The sequence below is a fragment of the Lichenostomus cassidix genome, chromosome 28, assembly GCF_008360975.1.
Source record: "Lichenostomus cassidix isolate B80296 chromosome 28, HeHo_3.0, whole genome shotgun sequence".
Lineage (NCBI taxonomy): Eukaryota > Metazoa > Chordata > Aves > Passeriformes > Meliphagidae > Lichenostomus > Lichenostomus cassidix.
Genome location: NC_139508.1, coordinates 1,763,442 through 1,789,767, shown reverse-complemented (window position 1 = coordinate 1,789,767; position 26,326 = coordinate 1,763,442). Strand labels below are relative to the sequence as shown.

The 26,326-nt window shown below is 41.0% G+C and overlaps 1 protein-coding gene and 1 long non-coding RNA gene across 5 annotated transcripts; both read left to right on the top strand.

The window, feature by feature from the left end:
* Positions 1-212: 212 nt before the first annotated feature.
* SLC25A42 (solute carrier family 25 member 42) lies at positions 213-26,068 on the top strand. Of its 2 annotated transcripts, XR_014846207.1 has the most exons (9): positions 213-323; positions 14,490-14,602; positions 19,321-19,432; positions 21,705-21,730; positions 23,227-23,393; positions 24,264-24,380; positions 24,817-24,968; positions 25,197-25,789; positions 26,039-26,068. XR_014846207.1 is itself a non-coding variant. In XM_085040291.1 (8 exons), the coding sequence occupies exons 2-8, from the start codon at positions 14,525-14,527 to the stop codon at positions 25,520-25,522; spliced, it is 978 nt and encodes a 325-aa protein (XP_084896417.1). In that variant the 5' UTR covers positions 213-323; positions 14,490-14,524; the 3' UTR covers positions 25,523-25,811. The 2 variants fall into 2 exon arrangements, 1 of the variants encoding a protein (XP_084896417.1); XM_085040291.1 differs by lacking the exon at positions 26,039-26,068 and having other exon boundaries at positions 25,197-25,811.
* Positions 3,816-4,928, top strand: LOC146426114 (uncharacterized). Of its 3 annotated transcripts, none has more exons than XR_014846254.1 (4): positions 3,816-3,858; positions 3,978-4,291; positions 4,358-4,419; positions 4,518-4,928. It is a non-coding gene; the product is annotated as an uncharacterized LOC146426114 (long non-coding RNA). The 3 variants fall into 3 exon arrangements; XR_014846253.1 differs by having other exon boundaries at positions 3,978-4,321; XR_014846255.1 differs by lacking the exon at positions 3,816-3,858 and having other exon boundaries at positions 3,884-4,041; positions 4,134-4,321.
* Positions 26,069-26,326: the final 258 nt, after the last annotated feature.

Here is a 26,326-nt window from a genome sequence, read left to right as displayed (position 1 = left end):
GTCCGGTACCGCTGTCGGTATCCCGGCGGGGCTGTCGGTATCTCCGGGCAGTCGGTCTCTCCCCGCCGGGCCCCGCCGCTCTCTCCGCCCCCGCACCGAGCGCTCCCCGCCCGCTACCGACGCTCCACCCCTGCTCATTGCCCCGCCTCCTCCCTCTCCCTATTGGCCACCCTCGCCGTCAATCCTCACCGCGCAGCCAATCCCCTCCCGCTGCTCAGCCCCCGCCGCTGCGATTGGCCGCGCCCCGGGGCTGGCCCCGCCTCCCGCGGCGCAGCGGGGCGGCCTGGCGGAGCGGCCGTGGCGGAGCGGAGCGCAGCCGGTGAGTGCGAGAGAGCGAGAGCGAGAGAGAGTGCGGACCGACCGGCCCTGCCCTGCCCTGCCCTGCCCTGCCCGGCACTGCCCCGGCACTGCCCCGGCACTGCCCCTGCCCAGCCCGCCCGGTGGTGGCGGCGGGAGGCGCCGGGTGACATTGCGCGGCCTCCCGCGGGGTCACCCCGTGCCGGCCCTGCCCGCCGCTCCCGGGGCTGTCGCGGCACTCCCGCCGCTCGCGGGCGGCCCGAGCGGCTCCGGGGCCGGGCTGAGCTGCGGGGGAGCGGCGCCGGCCTTGGCCGAGCTCGGCCCGGGCTGCGGCACGGCGCGGGAGGCCCAGCCTGACCAGCGTGCCGAGCCGTGCCGAGCCGTGCCGAGCCGAGCCGGGCTGCGGGAGTGCGGGCTGCGCTCCGCTGCACTGCCTGCTTTCTGCCCTGCGGGTTTGCCCTTCTGTCCTGCCTGCTCTGCTTTCTCTACCTGTTTCCCTACCTGCTTTCCCTGCCTGTTTGCTCTGCTTTCCCTGCCCTTTCCCCCCCTGCTTTTCCACACTCTGGTTGTCCTGTTTTCCTTGCCTCTCTGCCTTCTTCTCTGCTTGTTTTCCCTGCCTTCTCTGCCCTCCCTGTCAGCTTTCCCTGCCTCTTTTCCCTGCTTTTCCAGCCCCTGCTTTCCCTGCCTTTCTGCCTTCCCTGTCTGCCTTCCCTACCTGTTTTCCCTGCCTTCTTTCCTGCCCTCCCTGTCTGCTTTCTCCACCTCTTTTTCTTACTTCCCTGCCTGTTTTCCGTGCTTTGCCAGCCTCTCTTTTCCCTGCGTTCTCTACCTTCCCTGTCTGCTTTTCCTACCTGTTTTCTCTGCCTCCTTCCCTGTCTTCTCTACCTTCCTTGTCTGCTTTCCGTGCCTGTTTTCCCTGATTTTCCAGCCCCTGCTTTCCCTGATTTTCTGCCTTCCTAGTGCCACCTTCCCAGCCTGTCCCACTGTCACCTTCCTATCCTGTCCCAGTGCCACCCTCCCAGCCTGTCCCAGCTGTGCCACCTTCCCAGCCTGTCCCTGCAGTGTCACCTTCCCTGCCTGTCCCTGTGCCACCTTGCCTTCCCTGTCCCACTGTCACCATCCCTTCCCTGTCCCTGCTGTGCCACCTTCCCTTCCTTGTCCTAGTGCCACCTTCCCTTCCCTGTCCCAGTGTCACCTTCCCAGCCTGTCCCAGCTGTGCCACTCTCCCAGCCTGTCCCACTGTCACCCTCCCAGCCTGTCCCAGTGCCATCTTCCCTGCCACCCCCTGGGTGGCTCTGCCAAGCACATCAGCCTCCTCTCCCCTTCCCTGTCCCGGCTGGGCTCAGCCAGCTACGAAATGTGATTTTTGTTTTATTTATTTAAATCGCTGCAAACAAGGCAAAGTGGTGTTTCTGTGCTGAAGGACAAACCCCAGCGGGTCAGAAAATGTCAAATACAAATCTCTCAGTTTCTCTGCTTCTCCCACCTCAGCAGAACCAAAATCTTGCTGAATTCCCTCAATCCGGGGCTGAATTCCCTCAATCCGGGGCTGAATTCCCTCAATCCAGGGCTGAATTCCCTCAATCCAGGGCTGAATTCCCTAAATTTAGGGCTGAATTCCCTCAATCCGGGGCTGAATTCCCTAAATTTAGGGCTGAATTCCCTAAATTTAGGGCTGAATTCCCTAAATTTAAGGCTGAATTCCCTAAATTTAAGGCTGAATTCCCTAAATTCAGGACTGAATTCCCTCAATCCGGGGCTGAATTCCCTAAATTCAGGACTGAATTCCCTAAACTCGGGGCTGAATTCCCTAAGTTTAGGGCTGAATTCCCTAAACTCGGGGCTGAATTCCCTAAATTTAAGGCTGAATTCCCTAAATTTAAGGCTGAATTCCCTAAATTCAGGACTGAATTCCCTCAATCCGGGGCTGAATTCCCTAAACTCAGGGCTGAATTCCCTAAATTCAGGACTGAATTCCCTCTCTCCCTTCAAAGGGGAGAATGGAAGGAACCTCCTGGCTTGGCTGGGAGTCGAAACGTGAACAGGCAGCTGGGAAATGCTGGCAATGCCACCGTGGGGACAAGAAAATGTGTCCCAAGTCCCCTGCCGGCTGTTCCCATCGCTCTGCTCGTTCCACTTGGTGCTGCTTGACCTTCAACCTGCTGCTGCCCTGGGCTGGGATGGGGTTTGGGGTGGATTTGTGGCGTTTTTGGGGTGGTTTGGGGTGGATTTGTGGGGGTTTGGTGGTGGTTTGGGGTGGATTTGTGGGGGTTTGGTGGTGGTTTGGGGTGGGTTTCTGGTGGTTTTGGGTGCGTTTGTGGTGTTTTTGTGTGAATTGGTGGTGTTTCTGGGGCGGTTTTGGGTGGGTTTCTGGTGATTTGGTGTGGATTTCTGGTGGTTTTGTGTGTATTTCTGGTGGTTTTGTGTGGATTTCTGGTGATTTTGTGTGGATTTCTGGTGGTTTTGTGTGGATTTCTGGTGGTTTTGTGTGGATTTCTGGTGATTTTGTGTGGATTTCTGGTGATTTTGTGTGGATTTCTGGTGATTTTGTGTGGATTTCTGGTGATTTTGTGTGAATTTCTGGAGTTTTTATGTGTGTTTATGGTGATTTTGTGTGAATTTCTGGTGGTTTTGGTGTGCTTCTGGTGTTTCTGTGTGGATTTCTGGTGTTTCTGTGTGGATTTCTGCTATTTTTGTGTGAATTTCTGGTGGTTTTCTGTGTATTTCTGGTGGTTTTCTGTGTGTTTATGGTGATTTTGTGTGAATTTTTGGTGGGCTTCTGGTGGTTTTGAGTGGATTTCTGGTGGTTTTGTGTGGATTTCTGGTATTTTTGTATGTCTTTCTGGTGGTTTTGTGTGTATTTATGGTATTTTTGCGTGTATTTATTGCATTTTTGCATGTATTTATTGCATTTTTGTGTGGATTTCTGGTATTTTTGGGTGAATTTCTGGCGTTTCTGTGTGTATTTCTGGCGTTTCTGTGTGTATTTCTGGTGTTTCTGTGTATTTCTGGTGTTTTTTCCCTGCTGGCTGATGATTTGCAGTGAGTTTGGAAGCTGCTGTCACTTTTTTTTGGGTTCTCCTGCATTATTAGTGGAGCTTGGCTGCTCCTCCCGTGTTTTTCTGCGGTTTGGTGGATTTTTATTTTTTTAATTTTTTTCTGGGGAGTGTTTTGAAAACAATCCTGGTTTTTAATTGACTCCAGCTTGGAGCAGAGGAGGGAAAAAATAAAATAAAATACCATCTGAGGAAGGAGAGGCTGCAGGGAGGGTTGGTTGAATCACACCAACAACCTGTGGGTGAAGGGATTTAAAAAGAACAAAAATAAAAATAATAAAAATAATCGTTATTATGTTATAAAAATAATAAAAATCAAAAAATCCAAGCAGGGTGGGATTGCAGGACCCTCTGAGCAGCTTTACAGAGCAACATTATATTGATGTAATATTGATATTTATACTCCATAATATTGAGTTATATTGATATTTATACTCCAGGTGGTTTTGGGGAGTTAAACCTTTTGTTCCAGGTGGTTTTGAGTGAGTTAAAAACTTTGCTCCAGGTATTTTTGGGGAGTTAAATTTTGTTCCAGGTGTTTTTGGGAGTTCAATTTTGCTCCTGGTGGTTTTGGGAAATTAAACTTCGCTGCAGATGTTTTTGGGCAGTTCAACTTTGCTCCAGGTGTTTTTGGGGAGCTAAAAACTTTGCTCCAGGTGGTTTTGGGGAGTTAAAGTTTTTCTTCCAGGTGTTTTTGGGGAGTTAAACTTTGTTCCAGGGGTTTTTGGGGAGTGAAATTTTTTGTTCCAAATGTTTTTGGGGAGTTCAGCTTTGCTCCAGGTGGTTTTGAGGAGCTAAAAACTTTGCTCCAGGTGTTTTTGGGGAGTTAAACTTCTTGTTCCAGATGTGTTTTGGGAGTTAAACTTTTTGCTCCAGGTGGTTTTGGGGAGTTAAACTTTTTGCTCCAGGTGGTTTTGGGGCGTTAAATTTTGCTCCAGGTGTGTTTGGGGAGTTCAGCTTTGCTCCAGGTGTTTTTGGGGACTTAGTTCAACTTTTTGTTCCAGGTATTTTTGGGAAATTAAACTTTTTGTTCCAAGTGTTTTTGGGGAGTTCAATTTTGCTCCAGGTATTTTTGGGGAGTTAGTTCAACTTTACTCCAGGTGTGTTTGGGGAGTGAAACTTTTTGCTCCAGGTGTTTTTGAGGAACTAAAAACTTTGCTCCAGGTGTTTTTGGGGAGTTAAACCTTTTGTTCCAGGTGTTTTTGGGGAGTTCAGCTTTGCTCCAGGTATTTTTGGGGAGTTAAATTTTGTTCCAGGTGTTTTTTGGGAGTTCAATTTTGCTCCAGGGGGTTTTGGGAAATTAAACTTCGCTGCAGATGTTTTTGGGGAGTTAGTTCAACTATGTTCCAGGTGTTTTTGGGGAATGAAACTTTGCTCCAGGTGGTTTTGAGGAGCTAAAAACTTTGCTCCAGGTGTTTTTGGGGAGTTAAACTTCTTGTTCCAGATGTGTTTTGGGAGTTAAACTTTTTGCTCCAGGTATTTTTGGGGAGTTAGACTTTTTGCTCCAGGTGGTTTTGGGGCGTTAAATTTTGCTCCAGGTGTGTTTGGGGAGTTCAGCTTTGCTCCAGGTGGTTTTGGGGACTTAGTTCAACTTTTTGCTCCAGGTATTTTTGGGAAATTAGACTTTTTGTTCCAAGTGTTTTTGGGGAGTTCAATTTTGTTCCAGGTGGTGTTGGGGAGTTAGTTCAACTTTACTCCAGGTGTTTTTGGGGAATGAAACTTTGCTCCAGGTGTTTTTGAGGAGCTAAAAACTTTGCTCCAGGTGGTCTTGGGGAGTTAAATTTTGCTCCAGGTAGTTTTGGGGAGTGAAAGTTTTTCTTCCAGGTGTTTTTGGGGAGTGAAACCTTTTGTTCCAGGTGGTTTTGGGGAATTAAACTTTGCTCCAGGTGGTTTTGGGGAGTTAGTTAAACTTTTCTCCAGGTGTGTTTGGGGAGTGAAACTTTTTGCTCCAGGTGGTTTTGGGGAGTTAAATTTTGCCCCAGGTGTGTTTGGGGAGTTAGTTCAACTTTGCTCCAGGTGGTTTTGGGAAATTAGACTTTTTGTTCCAAGTGTTTTTGGGGAGTGAAACTTTGCTCCAGGTGGTTTTGGGGAGTTAGTTAAACTTTACTCCAGGTGTGTTTGGCGAGTGACACCTTTTGCTCCAGGTGTTTTTGGGGAGTGAAACTTTGCTCCAGGTGGTTTTGGGGAGTTAGAAACTTTGCTCCAGATGCTTTTGGGGAGCTAAACGTTTTGCTCCAGGTGTTTATGGGAAATTAAACTTCGCTCCAGGTGGTTTTGGGGAGTTAAAGTTTTTCTTGCAGGTGTTTTTGGGGAATTAAACTTTGTTCCAGGTGTGTTTTTTGGGGAGTTAAACTACTCCAGGTGTGTTTTTGGGGAGTTAAATTTTGCTTCAGGTGGTTTTGGGGAGTTAAATTTTGCTCCAGGTGGTTTTTGGGAGTTAAATTTTACTTCAGGAAGTTCAATAAAAACCCAAACCGCAGCCCTGAGTGTGTGCTGGGTTTGGTTCAGGTCAGACAGGTTTGCTGTTATAATAAAAATAACTCCAAAAATCAGGAATAATTTATTTTTTAGTCCCTTTGCTGCCACTTGGAGGAAGATTCGTTCAGCTTTATCCCTTTTTTTGGTGAAAATGGTAAGAATTCTTCACTCTGCCTGGATTTTCCAGGTGATAAAGGAAAATTCCTGGTTAAAAAATTCCTGAAAAAAAGGAAATTCTTGGAAAAAGAAGTTCAGTTCAGCCTTGAGAGGGAAGGTGAACTGCAGAGCAAACATCACTCAAGGTCTCCAAATAAATCAGGATTGGAGGAATTCTGGGCTTTAAATCCACTTGAAATCCAATTTTTTTTGCTTAAATCCACCCAGAGGTGAAGCTCTGGGCGCAGAATAATAATTCTGCTGATTATTTAGCAGCAAATAATCGAATTTCACCAAAATCTGAGGTTTTTCAGCCGAGCAGAGGCGATGGTTAATCACAAATCCCACGGAAATGAGTGCAGAGTGGGGAAAAAAATTAAAATAAAATGAAATAAAAGCTGCAGGCAGAGTGGAAATAATTCCCTGAGGAAATGGCATTTCCTTGGCACACTTGGGGCTTTTTTTTTTTCCTCTCCAGGAAGGTTTGAATTCTTCTTTTTTTCCCTTTTTTTTTTGTCTCCCCAGAGCTAATTTAAACTGCTGGAGGAAGTTGAGAAAAGTTGTTTTAATTAGTCATTAAGTGGTGAAGGAGTTCCTGGCCCAGTTGGGTTGATTGAGGTTCTAAATAATCCCTTTAAAAATCAAAATAAAATATCTTTGTGTCGGGATTTGTCACTTTGGGGACATCCTGGGTGGCTTTGGGGACATTCAGGTCAACCCATGGGGCAGCTGAGGGTTGGGAAATTCAGTTTGTGTGAATTTAGAATATTTTATAATATTTTATTCCCCTTTTTTTTGGATATTCCCTCTGAGGAACAAAATTGGAAACTTCAGTTTGTGTGAATTTAGAATATTTTATAATATTTTATTACCATTTTTTTGGGTTTGTGTGGATTTAGAATATTTTATTACCATTTTTTTGGGGGATATTCCTTGGAGATTGGAAACTTCAGTTTGTGTGAATTTAGAATATTTTATAATATTTTATTTCCATTTTTTGGGATATTCTCTCTGAGGAACAAAATTGGAAACTTCAGTTTGTGTGAATTTAGAATATTTTATTACCATTTTTTTGGGGGATATTCCTTGGAGATTGGAAACTTCAGTTTGTGTGAATTTAGAATATTTTATAATATTTTATTTCCATTTTTTGGGGATATTTCCTCAGAGGAACAAAATTGGAAACTTCAGTTTGTGTGAATTTAGAATATTTTATAATATTTTATTACCATTTTTTTGGGGGATATTCCTTGGAGATTGGAAACTTCAGTTTGTGTGAATTTAGAATATTTTATAATATTTTATTTCCGTTTTTTGGGATATTTCCTCAGAGGAACAAGATTAGAAACCTCAGTTTGTGTGAATTTAGAATATTTTATAATATTTTATTTCCATTTTTTGGGATATTCTCTCTGAGGAACAAGATTGGAAACTTCAGTTTGTGTGAATTTAGATTATTTTATTCCCATTTTTTTTGGATATTCCCTTGGAGGAACAAGCTCAGTTTGTGTGACTTTATAACATTTTATTCCCATTTTTTTGGGCTATTTGAAGGACCAATTTGGCTAATTGAATTGAATTTTATTCCCATTTTTTTGGGATATTCCCTCTGAGGAACAAAATTGGAAACTTCAGTTTGTGTGAGTTTATAGTATTTTATTCCCATTTTTTTTGGATATAATACTTTATTCCCATTTTTGGGGGATATTCCCTCTGAGGAACAAGATTGGAAACCTCAGTTTGCATGAATTTATAATATTTTATTCCCATTTTTTGGGGATATTTTCTTGGAGGAACAAGATTGGAAACCTCAATTTGTGAGAATTTATAATATTTTATTCCCATTTTTTTGGGATATAATATTTTATTCCCATTTTTTGGGGATATTTCCCTCTGAGGAACAAGATTGGAAACTTCAGTTTGTGTGAATTTAGAATATTTTATTCCCATTTTTTTTGGATATTCCCTTGGAGGAACAAGCTCAGTTGATGTGAGTTTCTAACATTTTATTCCCATTTTTTTGGGGCTATTTGAAGGACCAATTTGGCTAATTGAATTGAATTTTATTCCCATTTTTTTTGGGATATTCTCTCTGAGGAACGAAATTGGAAACTTCAGTTTGTGTGAGTTTATAGTATTTTATTCCCATTTTTTGGGATATTTTCTTGGAGGAACAAGATTGGAAACCTCAGTTTGTGTGAGTTTATAGTATTTTATTCCCAATTTTTTGGGGATATTTTCTTGGAGGAACAAGATTGGAAACTTCAGTTTGTGTGAGTTTATAGTATTTTATTCCCATTTTTTTTTTGGGATATAATATTTTATTCCCTTTTTTTGATATTTCCTTGGAGGAACAAAATTGGAAACCTCAATTTGTGAGAATTTATAATATTTTATTCCCATTTTTTGGGATATTTCCCTGGAGGAACAAAATTGGAAACTTCAGTTTGTGTGAGTTTATAGTATTTTATTCCCTTTTTTTTGGATATTCCCTTGGAGATTGGAAACTTCAGTTTGTGTGAGTTTATAATATTTTATTCCCATTTTTTTGGGATATAATATCTTATTCCCATTTTTTGGGATATAATATTTTATTCCCATTTTTTGGGGATATTCCCTCTGAGGAACAAGATTGGAAACTTCAGTTTGTGTGAATTTATAATACTTTATTCCCATTTTTTTGGGATATAATGTTTTATTCCCATTTTTTTATATTCCCTTGGAGGAACAAGATTGGAAACTTCAGTTTGTGTGAGTTTATAGTATTTTATTCCCATTTTTTGGGGATATTTTCTTGGAGGAACAAAATTGTAAACCTCAATTTGTGAGAATTTATAATATTTTATTCCCATTTTTTGGGATATAATATTTTATTCCCATTTTTTGGGGATATTTCCCTCTGAGGAACAAGATTGGAAACCTCAGTTTGCATGAATTTATAATATTTTACAATATTTTATTCCCCTTTTTTTGGGATATTCCCTTGGGGGTTGGAAACCTCACTTTGTGTGAGTTTCTAATATTTTATTCCCATTTTTTTTGATATTCCCTTGGAGAAACAACCTCAGTTTGTGTGACTTTATAACATTTTATTCCCATTTTTTTTGGATATAATATTTTATATTTATAACATTTTATTCCCATTTTTTTTGGATATTCCCTTGGAGATTGGAAACCTCAGTTTGTGTGAGTTTATAACATTTTATTCCCATTTTTTTGGGGCTATTTGAAGGACCAATTTGGCTAATTGAATTGAATTTTATTCCCATTTTTTTGGGATATTCCCCCTGAGGAAACAATTCCTGAGCTGAGGGTGAAGTTGAGGAATTCTTTCTCCTCCTCCTGAAGGAGATAATTATTATTTCAGAGGTTTGGGAGATCAAACTCATTTTTGGGTCGCTGATAAAAGTTTATTTTTTCGGTTTGTGGTGGAGAAACTCCCAGCAGAGCAGCTGAAGAAAGGAACTTTGTATTTCCTGCCAAGATTCCTTCCCTGGGATAATCAGCTGATTGTTTAACTCTTTAATTCGGGGAAATTCAGAAGCTCTGAAAGCTCTGAGGGATTGGAGATTTTTTTGGGATTTTTTTGGGATTTTTAGGGGATTTTTAGGGGATTTTTGGGGGATTTTTTGGGGATTTTTTTGGGATTTTTTGGGGATTTTTTTGGGATTTTTTGGGGTTTTTTGGTATTTTTTGGGGATTTTTTGGGGATTTTTTTAGGAATTTTTTGGGGATTTTTGGGGGATTTTTTTTTATTTTTTTGGGGGATTTTTTGGATTTTTTGGGGATTTTTTGGGGATTTTTTGGGGATTTTTAAAAAAATTTTGGGAATTTTTTTGGGAATTTTTTGGGATTTTTTTTTAAATTTTTTGGGGATTTTTATCCCTGGTTGGAGTTGGAGGTTTGAGTTCCATCAGGGAGGGAGGAAAGGATTTTATTCATATTTTATTTCTATTTAGGAGTGAAAAAACCAAATTAAACTCTTCCAGATTCCCTCTGTTCCTTCCCTGGGATAATCAGCTGATTAATTAACTCTTTAATTTAGGGAAATTTGGAAGCTCTGAAACCTCTGAGGAATTGGGGATTTTTTTGGGGATTTTTGGGGATTTTTTTGGGATTTATTGCGGATTTTTTTGGGATTTATTGGGGATTTTTTGGGGATTTTTGGGGAGATTTTTTGGGGGATGTTTTGGGGATTTTTTGGGGATTTTTTTGGGGATTTTTGGGGGATTTTTCAGGGATTTTTCAGGGGATTTTTGGGGGATTTTTGGGGGATTTTGGGATTTTTTTGGGTATTTTTAATTGGGGATCTTTTTGGGGTTTTTTTTGGGATTTTGGGGATTTTTGGGGGATTTTTTGTGGTATTTTTTTTATTTTTGGGGGATTTTTTTGGGATTTTTTGGGGGAATTTTTTTTGGATTTTTTTTTCTTAGGGGGTATTTTTTTGGGATTTTTTAAAATTTTTTTTAAATTTTTTGCGGATTTTTTTGGGTTTTTTATCCCTGGTTTGAATTGGAGGTTTGAGTTCCATCAGGCAGGAAGGCAGGAGAGGATTTTATTTATTTATTATTTCATTTTATTTTTATACAATAAATATTATTATTTTATTTAGGAGTGAATAAACGAATTAAACTCTTCCAGATTCCTCTTCCCAGCTATTTGGATTAATCAGCTGATTAATTAACTCTTCCCCTAATTTCTGATTTCTGGGTGTGGAATGAATAATTTAATTTACTAATCTCTTCCCATAAATTCTCCTGATTTTTGGTTTAAAACCCCAAATTTTTGGTTAAAAAAAATCTCCTTTCCCAGCGATTTTCTCTCTTCATCCCTCAGGGGATTTTTGTGGAGTTTTTTTTTGAATTTTTTTGAGGCTCCAGATGTGTAATTCCTATAAAAATAACTCAGAGTGGTTAGGAAAAAACACATTTAATCCCCAGATTATTTTATTTTATTTTATTTTATTTTATTTTATTCTATTTTATTTTATTTTTTAAATTTTATTTTATTTTATTTATTTTATTTTATTTTATTTATTTTATTTTATTTTATTTTATTTTATTTTTTTAAATTTTATTTTATTTATTTTATTTTATTTTATTTTATTTTATTTTATTTTATTTTATTTTATTTTATTTTTTAAATTTTATTTTATTTATTTTATTTTATTTTATTTTATTTTATTCTATTTTATTTTATTTTTTTAATTTTTATTTTATTTTATTTATTTTATTTTATTTTATTTTATTTTATTTTTTTAATTGCATAAAATATTGTAGAGTAAATGTTCTACAAAAATAAATTCAGACTTAATATCATCTTTAATTTGGCAAATTTCCTTCCTCCATCATCCTCTGCAATTATATTTTCATTTCATTTCACAAAACTCTTTTAAAACTCAACTTTCTTTTAAAAAGAAAAATTTTTTTTTGCATTCCTGAGCCCTTCAGCTCCATTTCTATTTTTGGGGGATTTATTTTTGGGCTGAGAGAAATCTGATATTGTGACCTACATTCCTTTAGCCCAGGAAAATAAAAATATCTCCACCTGTGATTTGCTTCACTCTGCAATAAATTGAATTTTTTACAATGATTTTTCCAGGTTTGGGAGATCAGGAGGAGTGAGAAATGGGAAGGAAATGAGTGCAGGTTGTATTAATTAATTAGAAATAAAATTAATTAGAAATAATGAACTAATTATGAAATAATTATGGATTTTCTCTCTAGATCCTTTGTGGAATTTTTTGGTTTTTTGCTGTGAGGAGAAGGAAATTTCCAGGTTGTGTTTTATCTCAGGAAAATAAAAATATCTGTGATTTCCTTTTTGCTGCAATAAATTGAATTTTTACAATGATTTTTCCAGGTTTGGGAGATAAGGAGGAGTGAGAAATGGGAAGGAAATGACTGCAGGTTGTATTAATTAATTAGAAATAATTAACTAATTATGGAATAATTGTGGATTTTCTCTCTAGATCCTTTGTGGAGTTTTTGGTTTTTTGCTGTGAGGAGAAGGAAATTTCCAGGTTGTGTTTTATCTCAGGAAAATACAAATATCTCTGCAATAAATTGAATTTTTTACAATGATTTTTCCAGGTTTGGGAGATAAGGAGGAGTGAGAAATGGGAAAGAAATAACTGCAGGTTGTATTAATTAATTAGAAATAAAATTAATTAGAAATAATTAACTAATTATGAAATAATTGTGGATTTTCTCTCCATCCTTGGGGAGTTTTTGGTTTTTTGCTGTGATGAGAAGGAAATTTCCAGGTTGTGTTTTATCTCAGGAAAATAAAAATATCTGTGCAATAAATTGAATTTTTCAATGATTTTTCCACGTTTGGGAGATAAGAAGGAGTGAGAAATGGAAGCAAATTATTCCATTTAAATAGAATTTTTTTCCTATTTCAGTTGACCTTTCCCCTGGTGGGAAAGGATTTGGGATTTCTCCGAGCAGGAAAAAGCTGTGGATGAAATCCCAGGATGGATTTTGAGGCACTGGATGCCTCTGTTCCCAAAAATAACCTCCCTGGGATTATTTTCCCCACATTTCCAGAGGGTTTGGAATTTCTTCAGTGATATCTCATTGCAAGGAGATGTGAAAATCCTCACTGGGAGGGGAAAAAAAACAGGATTTGCTGGTTTTTCCCTGGAAATTTGGGATATTTTGGGGTTTTTGTTGCTTGTGGGGTGAGAGAGGTGAATGTGGATAATGCAGTTTTTATCTGGAGGCAAAATACCCTCTGAAAAAAAATGTATTTACAGGTTAAATGTATTTTAAGGTGTAAAAAATATTCTGTCCTAAAGGATGGAAATGGCAGCAGGATGGTGGAAATTCCCTTTTTTTTGGGATTTGGGAGAGGGTGGGATGGTCATTCCTCTTCCCTGCATTTTATAACCTGAATATTCCCAATTTTTGACACTTTCCCTTTGATTTTGGATCCTGAAAATGCTAATTTTTGGGATTTAGGAGAGGGTGGGATGGTCACTTGTCTTCCTTGCATTTTATTATCTGAATATTCCCAATTTTTGACAATTTTGCTGTGGTTTTGGATCCTGGAAATGCTGTTTTTTGGGATTTGGGAGAGGATGGGATGGCCCTGGGATGGTCATTCCTCTTCCCTGCATTTTATTATCTGAATATTCCCAATTTTTGACACTTTCCCTTTGATTTTGGATCCTGAAAATGCTATTTTTTGGGATTTGGGAGAGGGTGGGATGGTCACTTGTCTTCCTTGCATTTTATTATCTGAATATTCCCAATTTTTGACACTTTCCCTTTGATTTTTGGATCCTGAAAATGCTATTTTTTGGGATTTAGGAGAGGATTTTCCTACTGAAATAGCCCTAGGGTGATCACTCGTTTTCTCTGTGTTTTGTTACCTGAATATTCCCAATTTTTGACACTTTTCCTCTGATTTTGGATCCTGGAAATGCTGTTTTTTAGGATTTAGGAGAGGATTTAAATACTGAAAATGGCTCTGGGATGGTCATTCCTCTTCCATGGGATTTATGATCTGAATATTCCATATTTTGGACACTTTTCCTTTGGGTTTGCATCCTGGAAATGCTGTTTTTTAGGATTTAGGAGAGAATTTTCCCACTGAAAATGACCCTGGGGTGGATTATTCCTCCTCCCTGTATTTTATAACCTGAATATTCCCAATTTTGACAATTTTACTGTGGTTTTGGGTCCTGGAAATACCTTTTTTATGGGATTTGGGATAGGATTTTCCTACTGAAATGGCTCTGGGATGGTCACTCCTCTTCCATGGGATTTATGATCTGAATATTCCATATTTTGGACACTTTTCCTTTGGGTTTGCATCCTGGAAATGCTGTTTTTTAGGATTTAGGAGAGAATTTTCCCACTGAAAATGACCCTGGGGTGGATTATTCCTCCTCCCTGTATTTTATAACCTGAATATTCCCAATTTTGACAATTTTACTGTGGTTTTGGGTCCTGGAAATACCTTTTTTATGGGATTTGGGATAGGATTTTCCTACTGAAATGGCTCTGGGATGGTCACTCCTCATCCATGGGATTTATTGTCTGAATATTCCATATTTTGGACACTTTTCCTTTGGTTTTGCATCCTGGAAATGCTGTTTTTTAGGATTTAGGAGAGAATTTTCCCACTGAAAATGACCCTGAGATGGATTATTCCTCCTCCCTGTGTTTTATTATCTGAATATTCCCAATTTTTGACCTTTTCCCTCTGATTTTGGATCCTGAAAATGCCTTTTTATGGGATTTAGGAGAGGATTTTCCTACTGAAATGGCTCTGGGATGGTCATTCCTCATCCATGGGATTTATTATCTGAAAATTCCCAATTTTTGACCTTTTCCCTCTGCTTTTGGGTCCTGAAAATGCTATTTTTTGGGATTTAGGAGAGGATTTTCCTACTGAAATGGCTCTGGGGTGGATTATTCCCCCTCCCTGTGTTTTATAACCTGAAAATTCCCAATTTTTGACTTTTCCCTCTGATTTGGGTCCCTCCAGGAGCCGTAGCCCTGCTGCCCCGTGGGAGTGTGACTGGTATGGGTAATGGTGTGAGAGAAGCTCCAGTGGAATTCCAGAGGGATGTGGAGTCTGTCGCTGCCAGAATTCCTGCAGAGGTGAGAGAGAAACCAAAATTCGGGATTTCCCGCCCAAAATTGGGGATTTCCCGCGCAAAATTCTGAATTTCCCACCCAAAATTGAGCATTTTCCACCCAAAATTCAGGGTTTCCCACCCAAAATTCTGAATTTCCCGCACAAAACTGAGGGTTTCCCGCCCAAAATTGGGGATTTCCCGCCCAAAATTGAGGAATTCCCACCCAAAATTGAGGATTTCCCGCCCAAAATTGAGGAATTCCCACTCAAAATTGGGGATTTCCCGCCCAAAATTGGGGATTTCCCGCCCAAAATTGAGGAATTCCCGCCCAAAATTGAGGAATTCCCGCCCAAAATTGAGGAATTCCCGCCCAAAATTGAGGAATTCCCGCCCAAAATTGAGGATTTCCCGCCCAAAATTGAGGATTTCCCACTCAAAATTGGGGATTTCCCGCCCAAAATTGGGGATTTCCCGCCCAAAATTGGGGATTTCCCACCCGAAATTCAGCAATTCCCACCCAAAATCCAGCATTTCCCACCCAAAATTCCGGAATTCTTCATCCAGCAAGGAAGGATGAGGAGGAATCATTCCCTGGCATCAGAATTTTTGGGGTTTTTTCACCAAAACACACGTGAAGGATGTGGAGCCAGAGGGATGGAGCAGCTCTGCCGTGGGGAAAAGCTGGGAAAATAATTGGGATTGATCTATAAATTGGGATTGATTTATAAATTGGGATTGATTTATAAATTGGGATTGATTTATAAATTGGGATTGATTTATAAATTGGGATTGATTTATAAATTGGGATTTATCCAGCCTGGAAAAACTCCAGGGTGATGTAATTGTGGCTTTGCAGTGCCTGGAGGAAACATGGAGGGAAATTTGGGATCAGGGACAGGAGATGGGGAATGGATTTGGACTGGAAAATGGGAATTTGGGTGGATTTTGGGATGGAATTCCCAATTTGGGATGGCAGTTTGGGGTGGAATATCCCATAAGGAATTCCATAAGGAATTCCAAAATGGGAATTTGGGATGGAATTCCTGTAAGGAATGGAGGGACAGGAGATAGGGAATGGATTGGAACTAGGAAGTGGGAATTTGGGTGGAATTTGGGAAGGAATTTTTGGCTGGGAGTGAATTTGGGATGGAATTCCCACAAGGGATGGAGGGACAGGGAATGGATTGGAACTGGGAAATGGGAATTTGGGTGGATTTTGGGAAGGAATTTTTGGCTGTGAGGGCAGTGAGGGTTTGGGATGGAATTCCCAGAGGATTTTTGGATTCCCAATCCCTGGAAATGTCCAAATCCAGGCTGGAGAGGAGAAGCTGCAGGGAAACCTTGGAGAAACTTCCAGAGGGTAAAGAGACACCAGGAGAGGATTTGGGATCAGGGATGGAGAGACAGGGAATGGATTGAACTGGGAAATGGGAATTTGGGTGGAATTTTGGGATGGAATTTCTGGCTGTGAGGGAATTTGGGATGGAATTCCCACAAGGAATGGAGGAACAGGAGACAGGGAATGGATTGGAACTGGGAAATGGGAATTTGGGTGGATTTTGGGATGGAATTCCCAATTTGGGATGGCAGTTTGGGATGGAATATCCCATAAGGAATTCCAAAATGGGAATTTGGGATGGAATTCCCATAAGGAATGGAGGGACAGGAGATAGGGAATGGATTGGAACTGGGAAATGGGAATTTGGGAAGGAATTCCTGGCTGGGAGGGAATTTGGGATGGAATTCCCATAAGGGATGGAGGGACAGGAGACAGGGAATGGACTTGAACTGGAAAATTGGAATTTGGGTGGAATTTTGGGAAGGAATTCCTCCCTGGGAGGGTTTGGGATGGAATTCCCAGAGAATTTGGGAATGCCCAAAGCCAGTCTGGATCATTCTGGGATGGTGGAAACCATCCCTGCCCGTTATTGGGGTGAAAAAGTTGATTTTTCAGCTCCTCCCAACCCAAACCATTTGAGATTTGAGCTCTGGATTCCCAAAAAATCAATTTTTGTTCATGAAATCCATGGAGTGTGTCACTCTGAGAGGATCCAAACCTTCCCAAAGCCTGGGAAGAGGTTGGAAGGACAATTCCCTGCCCAGGGGAGGTGACAGAGGTGACCCAGGGCCGCCAGGCTGGCTTTCCCTGCTTTTTAAAAACTCTGGAATTTCTGAAAAAGTTTAAAAACTCTGGAATTTCTGAAAAAGTTTAAAAAACTCTGGAATTTCTGAAAAAGTTTAAAAAACTCTGGAATTTCTGAAAAAGTTTAAAAAACTCTGGAATTTCTGAAAAAGTTTAAAAAACTCTGGAATTTCTGAAAAAGTTTAAAAAACTCTGGAATTTCTGAAAAAGTTTAAAAAACTCTGGAATTTCTGAAAAAGTTTAAAAACTCTGGAATTTCTGAAAAAGTTTTAAAACTCTGGAATTTCTGAAAAAGTTTAAAAACTCTGGAATTTCTGAAAAAGTTTAAAAACTGGAATTTCTGAAAAAGTTTAAAAACTCTGGAATTTCTGAAAAAGTTTAAAAAACTCTGGAATTTCTGAAAAAGTTTAAAAAACTCTGGAATTTCTGAAAAAGTTTAAAAACTCTGGAATTTCTGAAAAAGTTTTAAAACTCTGGAATTTCTGAAAAAGGTTTAAAAGCTCTGGAATTTAAAGACTGGAATTTCTGAAAAAGTTTAAAAAACTGGAATTTAAAGACTCTGGAATTTCTGAAAAAGTTTTAAAAGCTCTGGAATTTCTGAAAAAGTTTAAAAAACTCTGCAATTTCTGAAAAAGTTTAAAAAACTCTGGAATTTAAAGACTGGAATTTCTGAAAAAGTTTAAAAAACTGGAATTTAAAGACTCTGGAATTTCTGAAAAAGTTTTAAAACTCTGGAATTTCTGAAAAAGTTTTAAAACTCCGGAATTTCTGAAAAAGTTTTAAAAACTCCGGAATTTCTGAAAAAGTTTAAAAGCTCTGGAATTTCTGAAAAAGTTTAAAAGCTCTGGAATTTCTGAAAAAGTTTAAAAGCTCTGGAATTTAAAGACTGGAATTTCTGAAAAAGTTTAAAAAACTGGAATTTAAACGCTCTGGAATTTCTAAAAAAGTTTTAAAACTCTGGAGTTTTAAAACTCTGGAATTTCTGAAAAAGTTTTAAAAGCTCTGGAATTTCTGAAAAAGTTTAAAAACTCTGGAATTGAAAAATTCTGGAATTTTTGAAAAAGTTTAAAAACTCTGGAATTTAAAAACTCTGGAATTTCTGAAAAGGAGGAATTGCTGAACTTTGCTCCAGCTCAGCCCAAACCTGAGGCTGAAGGTCACAGCTTGGGAAGGGCAATTGAGCTGATTTAGGGAATTTTGGGTCATAAACATTAACTCTGCAGTTGGGAAAGAAGGGAAATGTTAACTCTTCTCCTCCACAAAGTGTTAAAAAGTCACACATCAAACCTGGATTTGTCTTTGTTCCAAAAACCTCCACGGGGTTGGGGTTTGATTTGCTCTCTTTGGGGGAAAAAATACTGATTTTAGAAAGGCAAAATGAGCAAAAAATGATAAAATCCTTTCCATTCCATCCATCAGAAGGGGAAAGCTTTTATCCTTAGTTTTATCCTTTTTTTTATCTTTAGGATTTTTTATCCTTAGGAGTCTGGAAATGATGTGGAAATAGGGTTTGGGTGCTTCTCTTCCAGAAAATTCCATTCTGTCCATGCCTTGTGGGGAGGGAGAAAAAAAGAGAATTAATGAAAAAACAAAAAAACAAAAAAACAAAACAAAAAAAACAAAAAAACATTTAGTAAACTAGAAATTAGTAAACTAGAATTTAGGAAACATTTAGTAAACTAGAAATTAGTAAACTAGAATTTAGTAAACATTTAGTAAACTAGAAATTAGTAAACTAGAATTTAGGAAACATTTAGTAAACTAGAAATTAGTAAACTAGAATTTAGTAAACATTTAGTAAACTAGAAATTAGTAAACTAGAATTTAGGAAACATTTAGTAAACTAGAAATTATAAACTAGAATTTAGTAAACATTTAGTAAACTAGAAATTGGTAAACTAGAATTTAGAAAAATTTAGGAAACTAGAATTTAGTAAATTAGAATTTAGTAAACATTTAGTAAACTAGAAATGAGTCAACTAGAATTTAGGAAACATTTAGAGAACTAGAAATTAGTCAACTAGAATTTAGTAAACATTTAGTAAACTAGAAATTAGTAAACTAGAATTTAGTAAACATTTAGTAAACTAGAAATGAGTCAACTAGAATTTAGTAAACATTTAGTAAACTAGAAATTAATCAACTAGAATTTAGTGAACATTTAGTAAACTAGAAATGAGTCAACTAGAATTTAGGAAACATTTAGTGAACTTTGAATTTAGTAAATATTTAGTAAACTAGAAATTGGTCAACTAGAATTTAGTGAACATTTAGTAAACTAGAAATCAGTCAACTAGAATTTAGGAAACATTTAGAGAACTAGAAATTAGTAAATTAGAATTTAGTAAACATTTAGTAAACTAGAAATTAATAAACTAGAATTTACTAAACATTTAGTGAACTAGAAATTAATCAACTAAAATTTAGTAAATATTTAGTAAACTAGAATTTAGGAAACTAGAATTTAGGAAACATTTAGAGAACTAGAAATTCAGCAAAGCATTTCTGACCCAAATCCTGCAGCAAAAAAATAAAATATAATTCCTGTAGGATTGACTTTTTCCCATTCTCCACTGATTTTTTATTTTTATTTCCAGGATAACCAGGAGAAGCAGAAAGTGCTCAACTCTCTGATTGCTGGAGCTCTGGCTGGTGCTGTGGCTAAAACTGCAGTGGCTCCTCTGGACAGGACAAAAATCATGTTCCAAGGTGAGTCCTGCTGCCTTTTTCCCCCAAATTTTTTAAAAATTTTGAACCCAAAATAGCTTCTGATTTGCTTGTTTGCCAGGAGTTGAATTCGGGATGGAAACCTGAATTTGTGTTCCAGAGCTCCAAAAAAATTGTGACAAAATTAAATTTCTCTGATTTAAACAGAGAATTCCCAGAATTTAGCAGGATTTGGGGGTTCAGCCCCATCCTGGCCTCTGCAATTATCCCAAAATATCCCCAAATATCCCCAAAAAAAGCACAAAAAGAGCTTTAATTCCGTGGAGATCTGGGAAAGCCAAGATTTTTTTCAATCTGCTGCCATCCCAGATTAACTGAATTGGGTTCAACCTAATCCCCTGCTGACATTTAATTTAAAATTGATCTTCACTCACATGATTGGAATTGCTGAGATTTGGATCAGGGAATTCAAGGAGAGCAGAATTTTTGGGTTTTTCCACACAAAAAATCACCCCCAGGGTTCATTTCTGGCTGGAAATATCAGGAGCTGGGGAGAGACTGAGGGAATTAGCTGGAATTTTGGATATTCCTAAAAATCCCTGGTTGGTTTGGAATCCACCTGGCTGCAGAAGGATTGAAATGTTTCCTTTTTTTAGGAGGAATTTTTTTAGGATCTGATGGATTTCTTAGGTTCTAAAGGGTTTTTTTTTTCCCTGACTGTGAAGGAGGAAAACAACTTTGGATCATCTCAGTGCAGGAAGGTTGAGTTGGAAATTTGGGAATGGGTTAGGGAATTTTTCCCTGGGAGAGGGAAAAAAAAATAGGGATAAATGATAAATAGGGGGTGTGGAACTGGATGAGCTTTCCCACCCCAAATCACCCCCAAAATTCAATAAATTTCCCCATGGCAGAGGGAAAAAACCCAAAATTCAATAAATTTCCCCGTGGCAGAGAGAAAAAACCCCAAAATTCAATAAATTTCCCCGTGGCAGAGAGAAAAAACCCCAAAATTCAATAAATTTCCCCGTGGCAGAGAGGAAAAACCCCAAAATTCAATAAATTTCCCCGTGGCAGAGAGGAAAAAACCCAAAATTCAATAAATTTCCCCGTGGCAGAGAGGAAAAAACCCAAAATTCAATAAATTTCCCCGTGGCAGAGAGGAAAAACCCCAAAATTCAACAAATTTCCCCGTGGCAGAGAGGAAAAAACCCAAAATTCAACAAATTTCCCCGTGGCAGAGAGGAAAAAACCCAAAATTCAACAAATTTCCCCGTGGCAGAGAGGAAAAACCCCAAAATTCAATAAATTTCCCCGTGGCAGAGAGGAAAAAACCCAAAATTCAACAAATTTCCCCGTGGCAGAGAGGAAAAAACCCAAAATTCAACAAATTTCCCCGTGGCAGAGAGGAAAAAAACCCAAAATTCAATAAATTTCCCCGTGGCAGAGAGGAAAAAACCCAAAATTCAATATATTTCCCCATGGCAGAGAGAAAAAACCCAAAATTCAATATATTTCCCCATGGCAGAGGTAGAAAACCTCTATATCCAGACAGGAAACAGGTTGACTTCATTCCTCAAAAAATAAAAAAAAATAAAAAATCCAACTCAAAAGGGTGGAATGGCACAAAACCCCAGATTTACATGGAATTTTTGGCTACACTCCAGAGGCTGCAGGAACTCAAACGAGGCAGGAGGAAGCTGCAGCAGCTCCTTAATTGGAGCCACACTTCATTAAGGGGTTTTCAGGGAGGATTTTCCCTCCCTGTCACAAAGCAGAGCTGCCAAATAAATCCTGAAGCCTGGAGGATTCCACGATTTAAGGAGGAGCTGTCAGTCGGGATGGATGGGAAGGAAAAAAGGGGGAAAAAAAAATGAGTTTATTTGAGGTTTTTCTGAAGATGGAGCTGCTCTTGCGTGGAGGTTTTTTATTGTGGAATTAGGTTGGGATCTGGGTGGGGAAATGCTGTGGAAAATAAGTGAGAGGTGCAGTTTTGATGGGTTTTTAAAATGAATTTTTATTTATTCATTTATTTATTCATTTATTCCAGCAGGGTGGGACACAAACTGAATTTTCCTAACAGGCAGCAAGGAAAAAAAATGGACTTTTTTGCTAAATTATGGGAGCATTTACCAGTGGAAAGCCTTTATTATAAAGAATCTCTTTCCTCTTGCTTTCATTCTTTTCTTTCTATTTTTATCCTCTGAGCCAAAAACACCTGTGTGGTTTATTTATGGATTCACGGATCAAATATTTATTTTTCTATACTGCAAGCACTAATATTCTATTTTTTTTTCCTTTTTTTTTTCTTTTTTAGTGTCTTCAAAAAGATTTTCTGCCAAGGTGAGGTGATGTCTCTCTGCTGTTGCCCTGAAGTGTTTGATTAATGTAAAATTAGTAGTAAAAGCTCCAGCAGCACCTTTTGTTGGCCTTTATTTCACTTTTTATTTTAATTTCCTGGGATTTAGCAGCAGCATTCCATGAAAACATAGAGGGAAAGGCTGGAAATGGTGTTAATTAGAGGATTAATTAGGGCAGTGATTGCTGGGGGGTTTGAAACTCCAGGTTGTGCCTGTGGTGTGACAGTAAATGTGACATCACTCAGGGCTTTGGGTTTTGGGAGCTTTCCTTGTGATTTTGGGAGCTTTTCTTGGGATTTTGGGATAATTCCTAATAATTTTGGGAGCTTTTCTTGCGCTTATGGGACCTTTCCTGTGATTTTGGGATAATTTCTAGTAATTTTGTGAGCTTTCCTTGTGTTTATGGGACTTTTTCTAGTGATTTTGGGACCTTTTCTAGTGATTTTGAGATCATTTCTAGTGATTTTGGGACCTTTTCTAGTGATTTTGGTAGCTTTCCGTGTGTTTATGGGATCATTTCTAGTAATTTTGGGAGCTTTTCCAGTGATTTTGGGACCATTTCTGGTGGTTTGGGGAGCTTTTCTAGTAATTTCGGGACCATTTCTGGTGATTTGGGGACTATTTCTGGTGATTTTGCTCAGGAGTGCAAGTTGGGGAACAAAACTCAAGAACAAAACCTGGAGAACAAAACTTGGGGAGTAAAACCTTGGGGACAAAACTTGAGAGCTCCACCTGGGGGACAAAACCTGGGAGCTCCACCTGGGGGACAAAACCTGGGAGCTCCACCTGGGGGACAAAACTTGGGGAGCTCAGCCTGGGGGACAAAACTTGGGGAGCTCCGCCTGGGGGACAAAACTTGGGAGCTCCGCCTGGGGGACAAAACTTGGGGAGCTCCGCCTGGGGGACAAAATTTGGGAGCTCCGCCTGGGGGACAAACCTGGGGAGCTCCGCCTGGGGGACAAACCTGGGGAGCTCCGCCTGGGGGCCAAAATTTTGGAGCTCTGCCTGGGGTACAAAATTTCTGTTTGGCTAACTAGAAAAGCATTCTGGGAATGACTCAGCTAAACGGGAGGTGAAAAAGAAGTTACTTTATTGTAAAACAGTTACTAGAAGCACTAAGTGCTCACAGCGTGGGGCTGTGGTTGGTTACACCTGAGGCCTGTTGGTGTCCTGGTCTGTGGTGGTTGATTAAACCCATTTATTGTGCTTCAAAAGTATGAAAACTCATAACAAACCAACAGTTTAAGAACCCTGGATTTTTGCAACAAAGTGTTTAGCACCACAGGCTGGGCTCTAACCCTCCCTCCCCACCCTTGGATGTGGATTTCCCCCTCAGCTCCCTGAAAATGGTGACAGGAAAGGTTAATCTTTAGAATCACCTCCTTCCCGGCATTATTTCCATTCCCATTTTCCCTCTCTCCCCTCCTGCCCCTCGCCCTGTTCCCTGCAGGAAGCTCACGGGCTGATTTATCCCTGCAGGAAGCTTACAGGCTGATTTATCACACCTACCTCAATGAGGGTTTCTGGAGCCTCTGGAGAGGCAACTCCGCCACCATGGTCCGCGTCATTCCCTACGCCGCCATCCAGTTCTGCGCCCACGAGGAGTACAAGCAGCTCCTGGGGAATTACTATGGCTTCCAGGGAAAGTAAGAGGAATTGGGTAACGGGATCCTGCTGGGGTGCTTGGATCCTGCAGGGGGAAGGTCTGAGATGGGGGAAATTCTGAGCGGGAAGCTGTGAGGGGGAAATTCTGAGGAGGAAGCTGTGAGGGGGAAATTCTGAGGAGGAAGCTGTGAGGGGGAAATTCTGAGGAGGAAGCTGTGAGGGGGAAATTCTGAGGGGGAAATTCTAAGGGGGAAGCTGTGAGGGGGAAATTCTGAGGGGGAAGCTGTGAGGGGAAAACTCATAGATGGGGGAAGCTGTGAGGGGAAAGCTCTGAAATGGGGGAAAGATGTGAGAGGAAACTCCAAGATGAGGGAAGCTGTGAGGGGAAAGCTCCGAAATGGGGGAAGCTGTGAGGGGAAACTCTAAGATGAGGGAAGCTGTGAGAGGAAAGCTCCGAGATGAGGGAAGCTGTGAGAGGAAAGCTCCGAGATGAGGGAAGCTGTGAGAGGAAAGCTCCGAGATGAGGGAAGCTGTGAGAGGAAAGCTCCGAAATGAGGGAAGCTGTGAGAGGAAAGCTCCGAAATGGGGGAAGCTGTGAGGGGAAAGCTCCAAAATGAGGGAAGGTGTGAGGGGGAAACTGCGAGGAGGAGAGTTTGAAGGGGAAGCTCTGAGATGGAAACTCTGAGGGGAAAGCTCCAAGATGGGGGAAGCTTCAAGGTGGAAATTTTCAGTGGGGTTGTGGGGATGTTTCGTCTTTCTCAAAAAATTCCAAACTAGGCTAGAGTACAAAAGTTACAAACATGTGGGGCTAAGATACAGGCAGTAAAAAGTCCAGGAATGGGAAAGGATGTAAAGTATATGAAAAGGGTATAAAAGTATAATGAAAAAGGACAAAAAACTCATCTCTGCAGGGCGCTGACACCTTTCCCTCGCTTCATCGCCGGCTCGCTGGCTGGCACCACGGCCGCCATGGTCACCTACCCGCTGGACATGGTCCGTGCCCGCATGGCCGTCACGCCCAAGGAGATGTAAGTGCTTCACAGATGGTTTTTTGAGGTTTTTTTGGGGGTTTTGGAGGTTTTTTTCGGGTTTTTGGGGGGTTTTTGTGGGGTTTTGTGGGGTTTTTGTGGGGTTTTGTGGGTTTTTTTAAAGGCCAGCTTGCTTTATTCCCATTTCCTGTGTCACCTCTCACTCGGGGCTTTTGTTGGATGAAGCTCTGGGGTTTGAGCAGCGATTCAGTGAGTAGATATGGGTGGAGATGGATACTGGGAAACCACCTTGGGACACCAGAAAAATCCAGAAAAATCCACGAAACAGCACAGCAGGGCTGTGGGAGAGTTCCTCCCTTTGCCAAAATCCCCTCTGAGCCTCCTGACGAGCTCAGAGCCGAATTGATGAATTATTAATCCATCAGGATTAATATCCCAACCGCTCCCACTCTGCTCTCCCCGTGTCCCCCACCAGGTACAGCAGCATTGTCCACGTTTTCATCCGGATATCCCGGGAAGAAGGGCTGAAAACCTTGTACAGAGGCTTCACTCCCACCATCCTGGGCGTCATTCCCTACGCAGGGCTCAGCTTCTTCACCTACGAAACGCTGAAGAAAGTCCACGCAGGTAAATTGGATTGTAAATGGCAGATTGCTGTCTTGGCATATCTCTCTCTCTCTCTCACTTCTCTGCCCTGTTTTGGGCTCATCTGGCACCCCTGGCAGGTTTCTCCCACCCACAACAAACCCCAACGCTCTAAAACCCAACTTCACAGACCTCTCATCTCCACCCCATCCTCACCACCAAACCCCACACAACTCAATCCTACAGCCCCCCGCTTTCTGTCCCCCCCAGACCACAGCGGCAAGGCTCAGCCCTCCCCCCCGGAGCGGCTACTCTTCGGAGCTTGCGCCGGCCTCATCGGCCAGTCGGCCTCCTACCCGCTGGACGTGGTGCGGCGCCGCATGCAGACGGCCGGCGTGACCGGCCACACCTACAGCTCCATCCTGCTGACCATGCAGGAGATCGTCAGGGAGGAGGGACTGGTGAGGGGGTTGTACAAAGGGCTCAGCATGAACTGGGTCAAGGGCCCCATCGCCGTGGGGATCAGCTTCACCACCTTCGACCTGACGCAGATCCTGCTGAGGAAACTGCAGCACGGCCCCGCCGTGGAGAGGTAGTGAGTGGCGCTGTGCCGGCAGGAAAATCCGTGTGGAAAGAGCAATTCCCTGGTGTTCCCACAGCTGAGAACTCACCCGTGTCGTTTGGGGTGTTTTTTTGTGTTGGTGGTGTTGTTCCTGGGTTTTTTAATTTCGTTTTTTTCCACGTTCATCCGGAAAGCTGAGCGGAAATTCCCGATCCGTGAGCAGAGCTGAGACCTCCCAAAATATCTGCCTCAGCCTTGTGATGGACTCTGCTAGCTGGAGTGGAGCCTGCCCTCCTCACCTGTGCTGCTCCTGACTGCTCACCTGGCTCTGCAGGCAGATGGAAGTGCTGGAGGATGGAAAAGGAGCCTCAGAAATTGGGAATTAATTTGGAATAAATTGGGAATTAATCCCCAGAGCCTCCCCACCTCACCTGTGCTGCACCTGGCTGCTCACCTGGCTCCTCACCTGGCTCTGTAGGCAGCTGGAAGTGCTGGAGGATGGAAGAGGAGCCTCAGAAATTGGGAATAAATTGGGAATTAATCCCCAGAGCTTCCCCAGCTCACCTGGCTCCTCACCTGCCTCCCCACCTCACCTGTGCTCCTCACCTGCCTCCTCACCTGGCTCTGCAGGGAGATGAAAGAGCTGGATGATGGAAGAGGAGCCTCAGAAATAGTTGGGAATAAATTTGGAATGAATTCCCAGAGCCTCCCCACCTCACCTGTGCTGCTCCTGCCTCCTCACCTGCCCTCCTCACCTGGCTCTGCAGGCAGGATGATGGAAGAGGAGCCTTAGAAATAATTTGGAATGAATTCCCAGAGCTTCCCCACCTCACCTGTG

Coding starts and splice junctions, on each gene's coding strand:
- SLC25A42 (XM_085040291.1), top strand. CDS start 14,525: ATGGGTAATGGTGTGAGAGAAGCTCCAGTGGAATTCCAGAGGGATGTG. Junction 14,603..19,320: donor CTGCCAGAATTCCTGCAGAG/GTGAGAGAGAAA, acceptor TTTTATTTCCAG/GATAACCAGGAGAAGCAGAA. Junction 23,394..24,263: donor TACTATGGCTTCCAGGGAAA/GTAAGAGGAATT, acceptor TCATCTCTGCAG/GGCGCTGACACCTTTCCCTC.